The sequence below is a fragment of the Melozone crissalis genome, unplaced genomic scaffold (genome assembly GCF_028551555.1).
Source record: "Melozone crissalis strain CALT ecotype California unplaced genomic scaffold, PUWL_Pcris_2 ptg000042l_1, whole genome shotgun sequence".
Lineage (NCBI taxonomy): Eukaryota > Metazoa > Chordata > Aves > Passeriformes > Passerellidae > Melozone > Melozone crissalis.
In genome coordinates, this window is record NW_026535820.1 from 4,407,959 (window position 1) to 4,426,532 (window position 18,574).

Consider the following 18,574-nt stretch of genomic DNA (forward strand, 5'->3'; position numbering starts at 1 on the left):
GTTTATAAGTTTTGTCTAACAACCTCTGTATCATTCCCTTGAATTCCTTCCAAGATACATCCTTGTCAAAGTATTTTCTGATAACGAGATACTCTAGAAAATGTTGTGTTAATACAGTAGAGTGTAACTCCCCATTTTCAGTTGATATTACTTTTTAATCTAGTATTTTTGGCATACCTTCACACCAAGAGTTCATGTTGAGGTGGTTATCTATGCACAACTGCCCCTAAATACTATGATGGCCAAAGAGTGAAAAACACTGTTTTGTAATAAGGACATTGTCCTCAGGAATCTTGCCTGGAAATGAAAAACAATGGGGTTTCTTTCTCTCCTTCCCTTCTACACTTTCCCTTAATTCAGTGCATGAGTCACTTTTTACTGGCAATAGCTAATAATCTTAAGCTGTTTTTATCAATCATATATATTAAGATAAAAATTGTCTTACTCAACAGACTATTCTGATCTAAGGTGACACCAAGGCAGTTACTATACAAAAATCACTTAGTAAAATCATAAGAGAAAGCAAACAACTGGTTAAAGATAGCCTGTTTCTGTATTAAAAAATAGTAAAAAAACCACCTTCAACAATAAGGGAAGAAAATTTAAAAAAAAAAGCCAAAACAGAAGACCAAAACACAAACAACAAAGAACCCAAACTAGGATGACTCAAATAGACACTGCACAACATTAGGATAGAGGCTAAAAAATGCTTGGTCGAATCATTCCATTTTGATAACTACATGCGTTGTTTGGAAGCATGCAGGTCTTCCCTGTCACAGCATACACTGCAGTTGAGATATCCACAATATACAGAGTATCATCATACAATGTCAGAAAGCTCCAACCCATACAGAGTAACACCATATCACATCAGATATTCAGCTGTCTGCCCACACAGAACAACATTACATTATCTCACAAGGCTGCAAGCATCTGCCCTTCTTTTTCTTTAGCCCAACCTTTTACACCCCTGATTGTCCATGCATTGCATCTGTGTGCCCTCTGTTCCCTTTGGTGGTTGGTCAGTGCACCTGGGCACTCCATGGCTCGTTGCTTTCAGTGCTGTTCACCTGCTTTCCATAGCTGTAGCCCACTGCCCTAGGGTGACATTATGATGCTTGTATCCCCATTCGTGTATTCTGTTTATGCTGGATATTATGTTCTGTGCCTTCAAGACTGGCTCTGAAGAGTGAAAGTTTTGTTTTGGTTTTTTATCAACCGCTCCCCCACAGCTAGCAGGACACACAGACAGGGCAGTACATAGTGCTGCTTTTGCTTTTTGCTTGGCTTTTGGCTTTGCTCTCACTCTTGCTTCTGCTTTGCTCCTGCTCTTTGCTTCTGCTCATTAGTTAGTATAGCTAAGCAGTCCGAATTTTTCCCTGGACTGTTTTTCCTTTCCTTTTTTTGGAACAACCCAAACCTGCTCTGGGCTGGGACCTGAGAAACACCAAGAGTTTGCACCTTGTGGCCTGCAGCAGCGACCCCCAGCACTGGAGGGCCTGATAACAGAGCGACCACCCCCAAGAGAGACTTTCTGAATTTGTCATCTTTTTAGGAGCGGTGAAAGAGTGTTGTCATCCGGTATTGTTCATTTTGTGTGCTGGGGGGTGCTGTGCCTGTTAAATAAACAGGTTCCTTCCACTTGTCTCGGAGGAATCCTTCCTGAACTGGTTGGGGGGAGGAGCCGTGTGAGTTTGCTTTCTGGAGGGGCCCCTTTTGGAGGTTTTCTCCCAAATTTGCCCTAAACCGGGACACCCACTCCCCACTCCCAGTTACCACAGCTGTGTGCCTGCACTGTGGCACAGCCAGCCCCTCACCTGTTTGCGCATGACGTCGGTGGCCTGCATGATGTAGCGAGGGGGCAGCCCATGGCTCCGGGCCAGCGTGATCGCCTGCTCCAGGGTGACGCTCAGGGTGCAGCTGCAATGGGGGAAAGAGGTCAGCTGTCTCATATCTCCTCAAAATAACTGCTTTTAAATCAATCCTCTTCTTAAAAAAATTATACATAAAAAGATTACATAATAAATGTGCCTCCTATATCTCCCTCACCCATGTAGGTATTAGCCTGAACAGTATAACTTTTCTAAGATTTTGAGTGTAACAAGTGTCCTTGCTGACTTACAAACAAAGGCATTCGTTTTGTTCTTTCTTAAGGAAAAAAAACCAAACAAAACAAAACTCAACTCCCCAAAAAGCACAAAACCATACAAAACTCCCCCAAAACACAAAACAACATACAAAAACCCACACTAAAAACTATAGCTTGGCAAGTGCACAACTTGGAGAGTAACAATCCAAGAAAAAAAATGTTTTGCAATTATATAAATCCCTTTTCAGGTGGTTTCTGCATGTTCTACCTCCCCCTCCACTCTTAAAGCAGACCAAGGCTTTGTACGAGGATCCCAATCTCTTACAATTAATGTAACTTGATTATTGTCTTGGCACATCAGTGCAGTGCAGAATTAAGAGACATTTACCCCTTTCATAAAAGAAAATAGATGAAAACTGCATTCCTTCAAATGAACTGTTTTGTGCTGGTTTGCCAATCTTTTTCAAAAAACCACTTGAGGACAAAAATTGATTGTGGTTCCTCATCTAACAGAAAGGCTGTCACTGTTGTATCAGAGCAACCAGAAAAGTTTCAGGGCAGTAGGACAGACAACCTGCCAGAACACCGGGCATGAAATACTAGGGAAAGTAATTTTGAAGACTCCATCTCATTTTCATTGTTATCAGGACAAAAAAAAAAAAGGTTGTTTTCTCATGCAACCAAGATCACAGCTGTAGAAAACTCGTGGATAGAGACAAAACACCTGAGTAGAAACAAGTGCTTTTAGAAAGAACATGCTTGAGGGCTGCTATAACCCAAGAGGTGAGAGTAGCTCTACTCTGCACCAGTAAATCGCTCGATTTTTCTCTTCACAACCAAAGTGCTGCAATAATCAAATCTCTTAAACCAGAAAGATGGGTTGTACACAACATTATTCTACCTCAGCAGAACCTAACAAAAGCTGTAATTTTCGAGCTCAAATAATAAAACTAAGACACATTATTAATATATAATTTTGAGCACCCGTTTGGTGCTTCAAATCCTGACCAAAGTGTTCTGCATAGTTTATAATATGCATACAGAACAGAAAATATGTTTCAATCAAACACTTATCTTGCTGAGCAGAAGATATGTAGGAGGAAAAAAATGTGTCTGTTCTTATTTTCTTATTGAAAAAAAACCCAAACCCAAAATGACACATTTTAAAAACTGCTTAAGCTAATTTCTGGACTGCAAGAAGTTTCACAGAAGTGAGCATAGAGGATACTAAATTTGATCTGTAGCTTTATTAATGGACTTTCATAAAAAATTTATAAGCTAAGTGATTTTCCTTAGTAATGAGATCATTTTCATTCCCCAGTTTCTTGTATACACTGGCCTCAGTTAACTTGAGGCAAGAGTGTATTGATCTTTTCTTTTATGTGTTTGATTAAGGTGTAAGATAGCTAAATGTTAGATTAGAAATTCTAAACACTGTTTTCATCTTGTCTTTGAAAAGTGAAATATTGCACAAAATACATGTTCATAATATTTGCCAGCACCAAAATTTAAACATCCAACCTTCAAGACCAGATTGCAAAGGAGGCTTTGTTCTACTGACAGTGGAAAAAAGCAAAAGTATCTGAAATGTAGTTTGACAGATATAATCTAAGCCAAACAAAAAGGGCAAAAAGTTTCTCAGTAGGTATAATATGTATTAATGGGCTCAAAGTAAAGCTCTCAAGCAAGTAGTTCTCGAGCCAAGTTTCCCAGAAATCCCATCTTCCTGGAACCCTAAGACCGAAAGCATAAAAAAATTATATTCCGCATGCGTGAATCAAAACTAGCAAAGGAACCTTCTAAATGAAGGTCATATTGAAGAATTAAGTGCAATTTTGTGATTGAACGAAGGCTGCCAAGCTGCTCCCTATCCAAACCTCATGAAATGGCTGATGATCACGGACATTACGAGGCCTCTACATTTGGGCAATTCCAACCATGATTCAGAAATAAGGCTGCCAAGTGTGTAGATAGAGACATAACCAGAGTGAGAAAAGCATAGACAGAGCAAAGCAGTATAATAAAGATTTCTTTTAGAGGCTGTTATGGAGGTAGGCAACAACTACAGTACAGTTCTGAAACACATATGCTAAAATTGAATATCCCTCTCCACAGCAAGTAAGAATAGCAATTCTAAGGATAGTATTTTTAACATGTCCTATGAAATTAGTAGCAAAGACACTCAAAATGACAGCAGTGATGATGTTAATAATTATCACACCTCTTCAATAGAACATTTTATGTTTGAGGTGAAATCCTAGAGTAATGCTGGTTTGATACATCTATTTTCTCTTTTAAAAAACCTTCTTATTCATTAACAGATGTTAAAATTTGTTAAAATTGCATCAGAGACTTGATTGCATTTGAATATACTGTTTCATTAGAGGTGGAATTTAATATCACCAGATTTTGTGTTTCTCCTCTGGCACATAAAAGGTCTGATGAATGGCAGAGTTAAATATAAACTATAGATTACGGCTTTTGTCCCGTGATTAAGAAATAAGGTCGCTACTTTCTAAATAATAAAAAACAGTAACACTCAAATAGTGTCATCTTAGTCGAACACCAGATCAGTGAGATGGCATCTTCTAACAAAACTGATCATATTAACCTTCCACGAGACTATGCTGAAGGGACTCATTTATCTACATACTGGTGCTTTCTCCCAGCTCTTCAAATAGTTTTTTAAATTAGTACATATCCCTTTTCACAAATCAAACTCCCCTAGACACCTGCTGTGAAAGAAAAAATGCACACACAAAACATCAGATGGTAACATGGAAAAGTCATAACTGGAAGTACCTCAGCAATAGGGCTGCCAAGCATGGAGAGATAAAGCAAATGCAAATTTAAACCAACATAACTTCTAAAATTTTATTAAGCAATATGAAATCTGGTTATTCTCCATCTTGTAAAGTTATGATGGCCTGAGCAAAGTTCAATATCAAGGGCTGTCAGTAAATATGTGCAGTAAGTAATAACCCACTTTTCTCCTGCATTTTGAGACCTGATAAACAGATGGTATTAAAGTTTACAAAGCAATCTGGAAGCAGTTCTGACCTCTGAAAGTATCTGGTCATTTGGATGCAATCAGCCCAGACAAGCCAAACAAGGAAAATATTTGGGGAAAAACCTTCATAACATACTGTTATGGGAAGCATAAAGCCCAAATCCATAGATTTAACAGTGTAAACAGATCAAAATCTGTTCTGACTCCCTCTCTTTTCCTCTCACCTCTTTTTTATAATGTGAGAAAAACAAAAGACTCAAATTCATCATTTCAGAATTTATGTCAGTTAGAATGACAAATTCCCTGTCTTGACAGATTACAACAGCAAGGCAGAGACATTTGGATTTCCCAGGACAACAGGGCTGAGAATTCCTCATTTCATCCATTTGGTTTCCAAGAAACAGAAGGGGCTGCAGCTGCTCCCAGCTCCTGCCTGCTATCCCCAGTCTCCCATCAGTCATGACAGTATTGATGTGAAGATTAAATACAAACTTTAAAACAACTTCTGGATCAAACCATTCTGAACTTGGCTAAAAATGTAAGACTAAATGATTTTCTATCACCAATAGTCCTTTTTTTTCCGACTAGATGTGATTTTCACTAAAGGGCTGCAAATCAGCTGGACAGATGCACATCAATCCTGAAAAATGGAGTTGTAAAATACAAATACAGACTGAAATTTTCCGAGAAATTGATTATTTCACAATAGCTTGCCTAATGTCACTGAAAAGGAAAAATAATTTTGAGTTTGTGTTCACTACCTACAGAGGTGCCGTGCAGCAAAGTGCATATTTAGGTTACCAGAGTAAAAAGGATCTAAATCATCCAATTCGTTCTCAGGTTTCAATTAGGCTTTCAGCCATTCTACATCCAAAAATGCACCAAAACATCCCTTAGAAAAATGCCCTGAGTAGAAAAGATGAGGTGAAACAAATTGGTTTAGTAGTTACCACAGTCAGAGATGTCAAAATTAATTATGTTCTATGTGAATAGGAAAAAAATATGAAAAGGATGCATGTATGCTTAGTCTAATTAAAAACTAAAGCTTCTCTCAACATGTAATTTAATGCCATTATTATTATTTTAATTACTTTTCTTCCCGTGCATCATAAGCTAATCAGTCCTACATTTGGCCACTTTTTACATCACTATACTACAAGTAATCTTTATTTTCTGCTGTCATTTAAATTAATAAGTATAGAAGGAATATTATTTAAATCAGTGCATAAAGTAATAAAAAACTTAGTGTTAAAGTAAATCAATCTGGGGTAAACATTTTTTGGGCCATTTGTCTATAATTAATAGTGATAGCTGGGTAATACGCATTGATTCCGATGAACAATCTGAAGAAGAAAATAGACATGATAAAACTAAAAAGGAAGACAAATGTTGTTCAGGACTATAAAAAATGGTTGGACAAAGTATAGGCAGGCCTAATTCTAGATTTTTCCACAAGCTTTAAGATGTTCGCACTGTGGAAATGTGTCTCCATGCGAATAAAACTGAAGCTTGCATTCTCTGCACCCATAACTGAAACTCTGCTGAACAGCCCTGCTTTTCAACAGATGTAAATTTCGCCAAACATTAACTATTGGAGAGAAAATGAGCATGATGCTCATACACTAAACTAAAATACTGTTTTTCACAATTACAGTGAACTCTGCTGGAGTTCAGGACTTAGTTTTAGTCCCTTTATGAATCTCTGTGAAGCTGAGTGTGGAAAGGCCACTATAAAATCAGTGTTGGATGGTACCTGTCCACTGAAGGCCAGTTTAACATACAGAAAGCAATTATTATGCACATAAAATGTATTAATTCCACTCTGAATAAAAACCAACACTTCAAAAAGTAACTGTCTGTGGAACACACACCATCACCACATAGAATGGCCATGTGCAGCCTGTGTTAAAGGGATTTTCTGCCTTTTGTCCATTAAGCATCAGCATGCAGGGGTTTCATTCACAAAAGGCACCACTGTGGTTACACAGTTGTGCAAACCTCAGAATAAAGATATCCCAACTCCCTTATCAGGCATACCTCCACTATTCTACAACAGGATAATCAAACCCAGCTCTACCAGATATGTGCAGACACAAACTAGCAATAGATTTCTGACTTATTTAAGTGGATGGCATGAACTTATCAAGCCAGAGAATCATTCTTGGGAGGTTAGTATCTATTAGTCATATATCAAATCTACCCTTGGTTACTGAATTTTTTTGTAGGTTAAAAACATATTTTTATCAGGGTTATTTGATTCAATATTAGTAATTTTTAATAATGAAGTATGAAACACAAAGGAAGTTATGTTAATATTGTTTTCCTGTAGATTTAAAAATTATTGTCATCCCGTCTATTTCTATAAATAAATGTAAGTATCTACCTCTTTAAAACAGAGAGGCTTTCAAAGAAAAATTAGGAAGAAAAAAAGGCACTTCTTTTCACTGCATATCATCTGTCAGTGTTAAAAAACTGCAGGGACCATCTTTTCACAATCATTTTTCCTGTAAGGTCTTAGCACCTCTAGTCAGCTGGAAGTGTTGCAAGGAAGAAATTTCATTATTAAATATTCCTTGCTTGGTGAGAGAACAGCATTTCCAAAATTTTGAGCTATTCCATGCCTTTTATTTACTCATTTTTCATCATACTTGCAAAAATAAACACAATCTAAAGGCATCTGAAAGCCCAGCTTTGGCCATTATCTCTCATTCTGTGCAGAAAGTCTTTCCATTAAAGGCTTCTTCCTCTGTAAGGAGGCAAGTAAATCTGGTCAAAAATTGCAATTTACTTCTTGTCTTGTAATAATTCAAGCTCTTCACTTACCTCTCTGCCAAAAATTAAAGCAGATCTGGTTACATTTTTAATTTCAGATTGTTTGAGAGGCCCCATTTTATTTTGATTGTAAAGTAGATTTTGTACGAAAAACACAGGTTTCAAAGAACTGGACTGCAGATAAGGCAATTGTGCAGGAACTGAAGCACAAAAAGAGGATGATTCCACAGAGCACAGTAATAGCACTGTATTTCAAACCTGCTACTAAACATCCATAATGTTAAAAGAAGACCAAATAGGAAAAAAGCATACCTTGAAATCCATACTAGTAATGACTTAGATCCATCTTTTCTGTCTCACTGCATTTAATGCATTTCTCTGCATTTTCAGATTGCATTTTAAACAAAATAGTGTCACAGAATTTAAAACATGCAAGACAACAGTAAGACTATAATCCATCCAGCGTATGTATTAGACACACTAGAAGTGACAAAGCAAAAATGTACCAGATTGCCTATGAAAGACAAATATAGAGCAAAATAAAACAATTACTGCTGTAGGAACAGCATAGCACTATTTGTGCTAAGCGTCTTGCCTATTCTATTTTAAAACAAATTTTCACATATTTCAAAATTATTTAGTTGGTTTTAGGTAATAACCAGCACAGAATGTAATACCCTATTATCCTAAACCCTAAATTATCCTGCTCTACTATTCTAAATAATACTCTATTATCCCAAATAATTATTTTACACAAAGAGAAGTTTGTTTATGCCTCAGTGGGTATGGTATCATAAAAATATACTAATTAGAGGCAGACATAACATAACTACTATTTAAAAAATAAAAGAGAATCTTGACTAAATGGGAAGGTAGCAGGACTAAAAGCCCAGTTTGGACCAGATGGCTGGAGAAGGGTATGGATTAGTTTTTCAGTCTGTGCTAACCTGAAATTAGTCCCATTGATCCCTGAAAGCTTTCTTACTGGGGAGTTTATAGCCTAAATACAGCTGCAAAACTCAAAGGATTTTCTTTGTAGCATGCACTCACTGAGCTCAGAACTAAATTCTTAGAGGAAAATTTCTGAATCTAAGAGGAAGAATTCTTATGCTAGAATGTCAAAAATACAAATTCAGGGTACCTATTTTTCACCTTGTTTCATTTGATTCACAGAAAGGCAGCTGGCCATGATGGACAGCTTATGGTGCTACTCTGCTTTGCAATGTGGAAGATGAAGCAGGTTTGGCTTGCTTGCAGGATCACTGCCAGCTACAGGAGACAGCATAATCAACACTTGGCAAAACCTGCCTCATTCTTCAGCCAAGTGTCTGCCAGCCAGAACCCCACTGCTTGAAGGATGGCAACACTAAGGAGAGAATTTCTGCAGGGGAAATTAAAATTCAGAAAAGAAAATAAGACTCTGATTTTTCTGGGTTTCATCAAGATTATAGAAGATTTTTCCCTTGATCCTCCAGGAAATGCAAAAATTTAAATAAACTTGGGATTTGTTTCATTTGGATGCTTTAAATTATTCCTTTGAGCCTGTAAGGCCTATGGTCCCTGAACAGACTTCTGCAGCTGCTGCACCTAATTTCATTTTGGCACAGAAAGAGGCTAGGACATGTCTGTGCAGTGCAGTCTTGCTCTTCTCCCTCAAGCAGGAGCTAGAATCATGATTCAATAAAATTTAAAAGTGCCTTTCATCGCCTGCATTTGTACAGACTGATAGCAACTTCAAACAAAATGAACACAAGCAAAAAATGCAGAATGTTGTTTACAGGGTGACAGCTGGCTGGCAGGCAGAAATATAATTATGAAAGATAAAAAAGGTAAAATAAAAATGCAAACTATTGATTTCTCAAACTAATTCAGAGCTCTGTTCCTCTTGTTGATCAACAAGGCATGTTCGCTTATGATAATCCAAGGGGAGGTTTGTAGCACTCACACATCACTTAGGACAGTGAAGGTTAAAGGGACTTATTTTCCCCCATCCTTGGTTTTCTGGTGCTCAAAATGTATTTGGAAAGAACTGCTGTCTGAAACAGATATAGGATTGCAGGCTTTAATGTAAATTGGTAAACATATTGTCGTAATAAAAATCAAAGAAAAGCAATCACCAGCAATTCAAAATCCCCAGCATTATCTTGGATATAGGGATGCAAGTATGAACTCTGTCAAGCTGTTTTAGCCTAGTGCAGCGTAAAAAGCAATTTAATATGGATCACAGAGAAGTCAGAAACCAAGATACTGCTGATCCAGAGATCAGCAATCACTGTCAAAGCAGACAAAGCTGCTGTTTCATAGTTCTTGGCCTCTTCTGCATTGGACTGTCACCCAGTGCCTCACTCACAAGCTATCTGGGACCTGCTTCTGGTTAGAAGGAGCAGTGGCAGAACCTCCCCCTGCCCCCTTGTCAATCCCTGACACCTAAATTCAGAGCACACAGAAAGGGCCCTCCAATCAGTTCAGTAAGAGATTAGTAAATTGAGTGAGGGAAGGTGTGTGTGTGCGTATATATATATATATATATATAATTCTATTTTAAATTCTATTAAATGTATTTAAACTTTGACAGATTAATGTCTTGCTCAGCTCCCACTCCCCATGAACAAAAGAAAGATGCTGATGAGTAGAGCACCCTGTACTCTTCCAGACTCTCAGACATTCGCTCCCTTAAAGACCAATCATAGAAACTGAGTTAAAATGAGGGCTTTTAAAAAGAAAGTATGGGGGAGCCTTGCTCCAAGTTGAGATTCATTTTTAAGCTGGCAAGACTGAAAAATGAATAGATTTTGAAAATTCAATCTGCAAGAAAAATTCACATCTTTCCCCCATGTGTTCATCCAGTAGCATCTGTAGATAATGCCAGTTTTAACTCAATTTAGTATCCGTGGCTAGTGTTAAAAAACAATCATGAGCCATTGATTTGGGCCTACAAAACGTGAAGTTCTGCAACTGATCACAGTCATGGACTCCACAGTGTTTTGTTTCCAAGACCACAGAAAGCCAGATACACTGCTGAGTACAACCAGAGATAAATATCCCCTCTAACTGAAAATCAGTAGCTGGAACTCTAAGGAACTAGCTAACAAGCTAAGGAGCACGATTTTGCAACATTATCTGCCCTGATTAAATACTACTCCAACAAACAGAAGAATTTAGTCTTCAAGATGGCAGGCATAAAGCAAAATCCGACTGTCTATGGGACTTGATGACATGCAGCATCTTACTCTTTCCTCTTGTGTCCTCCTCACAGGACTTTGTGTTGCTGCAAGACAGTTTCTCTGAGAGCAGCAAGGACAGGAGGTCCACAAAAATACTGCAGAATTTAGCACTAGAAATGCTGGGCACAAAATTCACTGAGCAAACCTACCAGCTGGAAATAAAGCGAGCTTTCTATCTGGGCAAGGGCAATTTCAGAATGTCAAAAAACCAAAGCCCACTTAGTACTGGACTCTAGAGATGTGTCCTAGGGAGACCAGAAAGAGAAAACAGCACATGAAGTGACTTCATATGACTCCAAATACTAAGGAAAGTCTTCTTCATCCACCCAGTTTGCATCTGCAACAGCAATTTCAGGAAAATGTTATTAAAAAACTTTCTTAGCTTTAACCACTCAGAGGGATTTATTTCCCTTAGAAGAGTGAATTAGTCCCTTCTTGTCTCTAGATACATGAGCTTTCTTCTGAACTTCCACGTACAAATCCCTGACCCCAGGTACAAACTTCCAGGTACCTATACAATTTCTCAAGTAGCCCATTCATTTTTCCTGGAGGGCCCATCTAGAAATATCTCTGATAATGCCAAGAGTTGGTGTTATTTCTCTGAACAGATGGTAGCCACAAAGGCAGTATTAATGCACAAATGAAGTAGCAGTACCAAAACTCAAGTGGACTCACTGTAAAGTAGAACTAGTCATGCTTTAGAGAAAAGTATCTTGCATCTTTATGTAAATAGATGATGATGAATCCTTTAACATCTAGACAGAAACCCACACATAACACTTTAAATCCCATTCCCATGCTCATAATACAGTCTTTAAAACCGATATGGTTTTATACTTGGTTTTCTATTTTTTTGTGGTTTTAAAATACACTTCTATAGATATTTTAGGAGTTTTTACCTTTGAATTAGCCCTAGTTTTGAGCAGCAATTTGATGATGATTTAATTTTCATCTTAGAATAGCTCATATTCAGATTTAAGCAAACAAGATCTTATTCAGTCGCCAAATAATTCTGAATAATTTATGACCCACACACTACAGGATGATAGTTTATTTTGGTAGTTCTGACTACAGTCTTAAACTATCAGAATTTTTGGCACTAATGTATTGACAAATTCATGAAATGCTGTTCAAACACAGAAGCAGTCTTTTTTCAGCTAAAAAAAACCCGTCAGAATTATGCCCAATGCCTTTTCTGATCACGTAAGACATGAAACTGAAAGCAAGACAAAGAGAAAAGCTGTACAGCCTCATGATCTTCTGAAATAACAGTGTCATGACAGCTCCATAGCATTTGCATCTTCCTCTGATATAGTGACTAATGTTACATAGCAGAGCTTTTTCCTGCTATTCCCTAAAATTAAATACAGTATACAGTATGTTATATGCACTTGTATCATTGACAGAGAGTAATACAAATACTCTGTTGCCAGCTCTCAATGGCAAACACTGTCTTCATACAACTTAATTTTTTTGGCTGTATATGAAGCTTTTCCTTTTTTTTCATGCCTGATAATCTGCATTGCTTATGTTGCAATTGCCCCTTTTCTTCTTCTCTCCTCAAAATCTTTGGAAGAAAGGATTTTACTTAAAATCAGGAGAAAGTATTGCTCATTCTAACACAAGGTATTGGTAACCATGTCTGCTAAAATAAGGATTGCATAGATCAGAAACTAAGCAGCATTTTTAACATACTGCTACCCCTGATCTACAGTTTGGAACTCTCATGAGAAGAGCATATTTTTAGTATCAGATTATTTGTTATGTTAATTCCTTTGTTTGTTGGGATTTTTCCCCCTCTCAAATTTTAGTCTTTACTTTTTTTGGTACACTGTCCCAAAAAATTGTAATCTCCCCAGCTGAAACATAAATATATTGCTGCCTGAGACAAATATGATTAAGTACTAGAGAGTTCTGTGGTGATACTATTGTCATATATATAACTGTCTATTAAAATCTCTTAGGGTTGATGACAAAGTTCAGTTGACTATAGGTCAGACTATTTTTTGGTATTGTATTAAACATATCAACCATCCTTCAGGCTGAACCTCTCATTATCATAAGGTGTACCTGCAGAAATGCATGTGTCTTATGTCCTTGAATCAACCATCTTGTTTCCTTGAGTCAAGCTCTACTATTATTCCCTGTACCATACAAGGTAAATAAAAATTTCAGCATTTCTTGCCTGTATTAAGAGTTCAATATCATACTTACTATTCATCTAGGTAACATTTCTCTTTCTGCTTCAGCAATTAAGATTTCTGCCTTTTACTGAATTGAACGGGGAACAATTTCCTTACAACTGCACAAACCAAAAAAATTGTACTTTACTTTTCTGTCAATCACTGCAAACACATCTCTAGAATTTCCACAAATCTTTCAAGTGCACTGGCTGTTCCATGTAAGAAATTCGATATTTAGTGTAAGATCCATCTCTGAAAAGAGCAGCAGTCTCCAGCCTGCAGTGACGGAGTGACTGACTGCCAAAAAAGGAGGGGGAAAGCAATTTTCCTACCGATGGACCCCGCTGTTGCACATGATGATGTGGCAGGCTCCCAGGCGGCTGCAGAGCTCGGAGGCCACGGAGAGCAGCCCGACGCCCGAGGCGCTGCAGGCGGTGTAGGCGCAGGCGGCCGTGCGCTTGGAGCGGATGAAGGAGCCCACGAGCCGGTACAGCTCATCCAGGCAGTTGAGAGGCCTCATCAGCTGCGAGGGAGGAACAGAGACGTGTCTGAATATTTGCTCCTGAGAGCACATGAAATACTCTATCAGAGCAGGTCATCAGAGATGCAGAGAGGTAGAACACCAGGTCTGGCTGAGAAAACCAAATTCCATTACATTAATACCAAACACAGAGTCTTCTGACACATGACATATGACAACTTTCTAAAGCTTCTTCCCATCACTGACTGCTTCCTTCCCAGTCCTGCCTATGGAAGTGTTTTTCACTTCAATAGACTCGATTCAGCCATGACTGCTGTATCCATTAATGGACTGGGAAAGAAGGGAAGACATAAAGAAGCAACCCATAACTGTACACATATACAGGAAGATACCAAGATTTGTTAATTGGCTTGTTGAGAAAATCATCTTACATTTATGACAACACTGTCCTTTATTTGTCAAATGTCTAGTTCCTAATCCTGACTAACATCAAAAAATAAAAATCAACAGATGTGACAAAAACACACTACAAAGCAAAACTGGTTAACTTTGTAGTAAAACTTAAAATAATCCCAGCATTACTGTACTAAGAAGGAATGAAGTAAGGAAGGCAGCTTTCAAGCGAAAAGCTTTTGTCAGAAGAGAAGCCTTCAAAAGTGGCCAAGCAATAAAAACCAGTATCTCATGGTGCTTTGTGTAAATGAGATGTTCATAATACAAATTTTCAGACCACCTAATTCCAAATTCCCACTTCTCTTTATTCCAGAAACACTTAAAAATTGCAGCAAATCCCCATGCTACTCAAAGAATTAATCTATTGAAAGACAGATTATTTCCCTAAAGACAGTTTTAACCAGTTATAGAAACACTAGCCTCACTTGGTCCTAGTTACTTCATTGAAAAGCATAGATGTCAAGAAAATCAGCTATAAAATAAAATATTTTAACTTGGGTGCAAACAGATTTAACTTGGTTTAGGTCCTACTGGATTAACTTGCATCTATCTAAATTGATTTTAGCTAGTGTCATCTACTAAAGCAAAGCTATGGACAATGAAGTGCAAGGCACAGCCAAAAGTGGATCATGCACTCACTCTTGGCTTGCTCCAGCTGCAAAATAAATGCATTAGCTTAACCTAGCAACCCTTGGTCAGATGTGGATTATGAGATGCTTTTCTCTTGCCCTCGAAATTTTTGCTGGAATAGATAGAGAACAGGTTTAGGAGCAACAAGCACTTCCCTCACAGCTAAACGTCCCCTGCTGCACCTGTGACTGCCAGGCACGCTGCTGACTCCCCAGGGAAGGAGTGGCAAATGTCCTCCTTCCCCTGGGTGCAGCCCTGCATGGATCCAAGCAACAGGAACCACCAGTCTGTTAAAACCAGGGCTGATACTGACATAAAATTTTAGTCTGACATAGAGCTCAGCTGATGAGCACTGTTATTTCTCAAGCCATAGTAGCTCAATCACTTTCACAGGCAAGACCCCGGGAATTTCTTTATTCCCCCTACTGGGGTGCAATACAGGAATTAACTCTTCAATGAGAGAAGAGAGCATTAAATGAATTTTTATAGCCCCTGGGATCTCTCTGCCACAGAGGTTTAAAGACAGATGAAAGCATTTGAAGAAAGCCTAAATAAGAAGATTCAGAAGAAAGTCTTCTGAGCAGGATGCTGAAGGAGTATTTAATTTGGAAAAGCACTTCCAGCTTTCAAAACAAAGAATTTCTGCCTGCACCTCACATGCTCCTAGGGCAGCAGCATTGCTCTGGAAGCACAGTGAAAAAGGAAGGTAATGATTCCTCTTCTCAAATACAGATACCCAGATACCCTCCTGCCACACCTTTAAATCAGAACCACATGGTACCACCCACCCAAAAAAACACAGGGGGGACAAAAGGCTGCAAGAGAGCTCCTCCTTTCCCTGCCCCTCTCCCCCCAGCTTTAAACAATTCAATTTTTGATGGAATAAGTCTCAGTAACACAGTGTGTAACATGCAGAGTTTAATTAGGCACTTAACATTTTTATTTACCTTGTCTATATAAGCTGCTTTAGATGTAGAATTTGGAGGCAAGTTTGACTTGTCCAGGTAGAATGCCCTGAAAGAACAAATAGATAGAGTAAGGCAAAAACTAATTGTTTCAAGTCCTGAACAAAATTTCTACAAGGGACTATTCTTTGACAACATCCTAAGGTTGGAGGGTGTTTTACCTTATGGAAAGAGAGGGTCAAGGAGTAATACAATAATCAACAGGCACAATCACTCCTTCTTTTAAATTAATTAAATAAAAAGCAATAAAATAAAACCTTTTTATTATTCTGGAGACAAAAATCTGTCCCTCTGCCCTTTGGAAATACCGTGCAAAATTTTAACATCTAGTCACAGGAAAAAAAAAAAGGGGGGATCTCAAAGTGATTTCCAACAAAGCTACCCCTGGAAAAAAAATGTCTGTGGCATCTGTACAGATTTTAAGGGTGACTTTGGGAAAACTGGCATAGAAACAGTGCCTGAGCTTCACATTCTACAAGCTTTTTTTATATCTTCTGTATATAAGTGCAGTAACATAAAAGCAGAATATCCAATATGAAACACAGTACTGACAGAGGAAACATATACATGTTCATAATATAAAAAGAAACAAAAAAGCAGAAACCCTACAGGGGACAAATTGCATTATACATGCCTTCAATTCAGGAACCCTAGAGGAATTTTTGTTTTAACTTTTCAACTTATAAGCACATTAATTGCTCACCACAGAGATGCAATCATTAAGCATCTCATAGGTAAATATCACACATATCTTTGTGATAAGATAACAGGTTTTATTGCCTCTGCAGCAAAACTGAAATAAGTCTGTCACTGCCACAGCAGTGAAGTTGGACCAGATGATCTTTAAAGGTTGTCTAACCCAAACCATTCCATGTTTTTCTGATCACAAAACTCATTCTGCTGGTAGTAAAGCTCCTAAAATCTCCAGTGGTAGCTGAAAATAGAAATATTTGGTAGGCCTCCCTACCTACCAGTGAGAACCAGGCAGTAGCCACTAATGCAGAAACTCTGGGCAACATTTAAATGAAACAGAACAAGAGAAACCCAACTGAACTGTGGCACACATAGGGAGAAAAAGAGATTCTCCAGTGACAACCTCAAGGTATCACTGTGATCTATCTCCACTGTGTGTGCCCAAGGCACAGACCTGACTGAAGGCCACAAGTGAGCCACAACCCAGGCTGGAACTAAGGAGTTTGGCAGCCAAATTTCAGTTGCTCTATAGTATGAAAAAAAAAAATTAAACATTGAAAAAATTTGTCTTCTTGCATCCTAGCTCTCAAACAAGAGGATCAGCTGGATCCCCCAGTCATTAAAGCACTGAATCATGTAGTACACAAGCCTAAAAATTGCTCGCCCTCTTATTTTATTATTTCATCTAGGAGAGAAGTTACATTGCTGCACACTTCCTGGGCAAGGGTGCAGAATGCAGATCTGAATACCTGTTACTCTTCAATAATCTGGCATAATTTACTTGATTAAATAAACCCATCTTTTATTTGTTTGTTGTTTGTAGTTTTGAAAAACAAATTCTCCCAAATTTAAGGCTTGAATTAATTCCCTCAGAAAGCACAGCAAAGATAATCTAGTGCTGTTATTCCATTAAGCCTGTTGCATGATCTGCAATGCACTCTGTGTCAAAGGAAGCCGGACACCATTGAAAGGAAAAGAGGTTTGTAGAGAAAATTACTCATAAATCACTTTGAGTGGCCGCAGCACATAAAAGCTACCTCAGCAGCAGCAGAACAACCTTTTTTCTTTGTTAGCAAAGCTACAAAACAAAGCCTCATGCTGCTCTCCCCTGAACATTATCAGACTGGAAGCCTATACTGCCTTTTCCTGCCATACAATAAGAAAATCTGCTTCATTCAGATTCTGTTCAGCAATCCCATCTCTTTGGACTGCAAATTCCAGCAAATTCATCTGCATTCAATAAAACCAGAAACCAAATATGGAACAGTACACTAATTAATGGAGTACATGGAATATAATTAACTCAAGAGTATAAAATGAAGCAACACGGACACTGGAATGGAATATGTGGTTATAGGAATTACTCCATTAATTCAGGCAATTATTCACTAACCTAAAAAACCCAAACAAAAAATCAACTTTACACAACATTCATTTAAAATATAAAAATATCCTGTTACAAGTGAAACTATTCCTTCCCCATCAGATAACACTCCCAGATGTTTCTCGAGTGCTTTATTTTTATTGCTTTTCATAAAAACTGTCTTCAGTATTTTACAGAACATGACAACCTGTGGACAGCATATAAATTTCCAAAGCACTTCGCTTAATTACTAAATGCTTGTTAAGGTCCTTAATCATATTTTATGGGAAAAGTTAATGGCAATCTTGGCATGGTGCCCAATTTGGACAATATTTTCTAATCCATTTGAAAGGAACCAGAATGAAATCATAGTTCTTTGTCTCCAAATGTGATATTAGTTTAGCTTTTAAAGCCTTGCAATTTCTCTAAGATCCAGCAGAAAAGCCTTCCTTTAAAAAAAAAAAAAAGAAAAGGTAGATAATCCAATACACAATAAATCTACTGAGGATTATTGCTGTGTTCGACTTTTGTAAGATATCCCCTACGCAGCAATGTCAAATAAGAGGGACAAGTATCTCAGGGAAAACTAACACCAGGATAAGGTAACAAACATCTTAGGGTTCAAAAAGTAAAATCTTTCACAAGATAAAGGCTTTCCCAAGATGTCTTCCCACAACCTGAGTACAAACGAAATGCAGAAGTACTGATGTT

At 37.9% G+C, this 18,574-nt stretch overlaps 1 protein-coding gene across 1 annotated transcript in view; it reads right to left on the bottom strand.

Annotated features, from left to right (window-relative positions):
• The window catches only part of PREX2 (phosphatidylinositol-3,4,5-trisphosphate dependent Rac exchange factor 2), a 166,250-nt gene that overhangs the window by 11,675 nt on the left and 136,001 nt on the right, over positions 1 to 18,574 (bottom strand). Inside the window, exons 37-39 of the mRNA XM_054285170.1 lie at positions 15,790 to 15,856; positions 13,611 to 13,801; positions 1,818 to 1,920 (exon numbers count right to left, since the gene is read on the bottom strand). Of these exons, the coding sequence (XP_054141145.1) occupies positions 1,818 to 1,920; positions 13,611 to 13,801; positions 15,790 to 15,856 (361 nt within the window). The remainder of the gene's footprint in view (positions 1 to 1,817; positions 1,921 to 13,610; positions 13,802 to 15,789; positions 15,857 to 18,574) is intronic.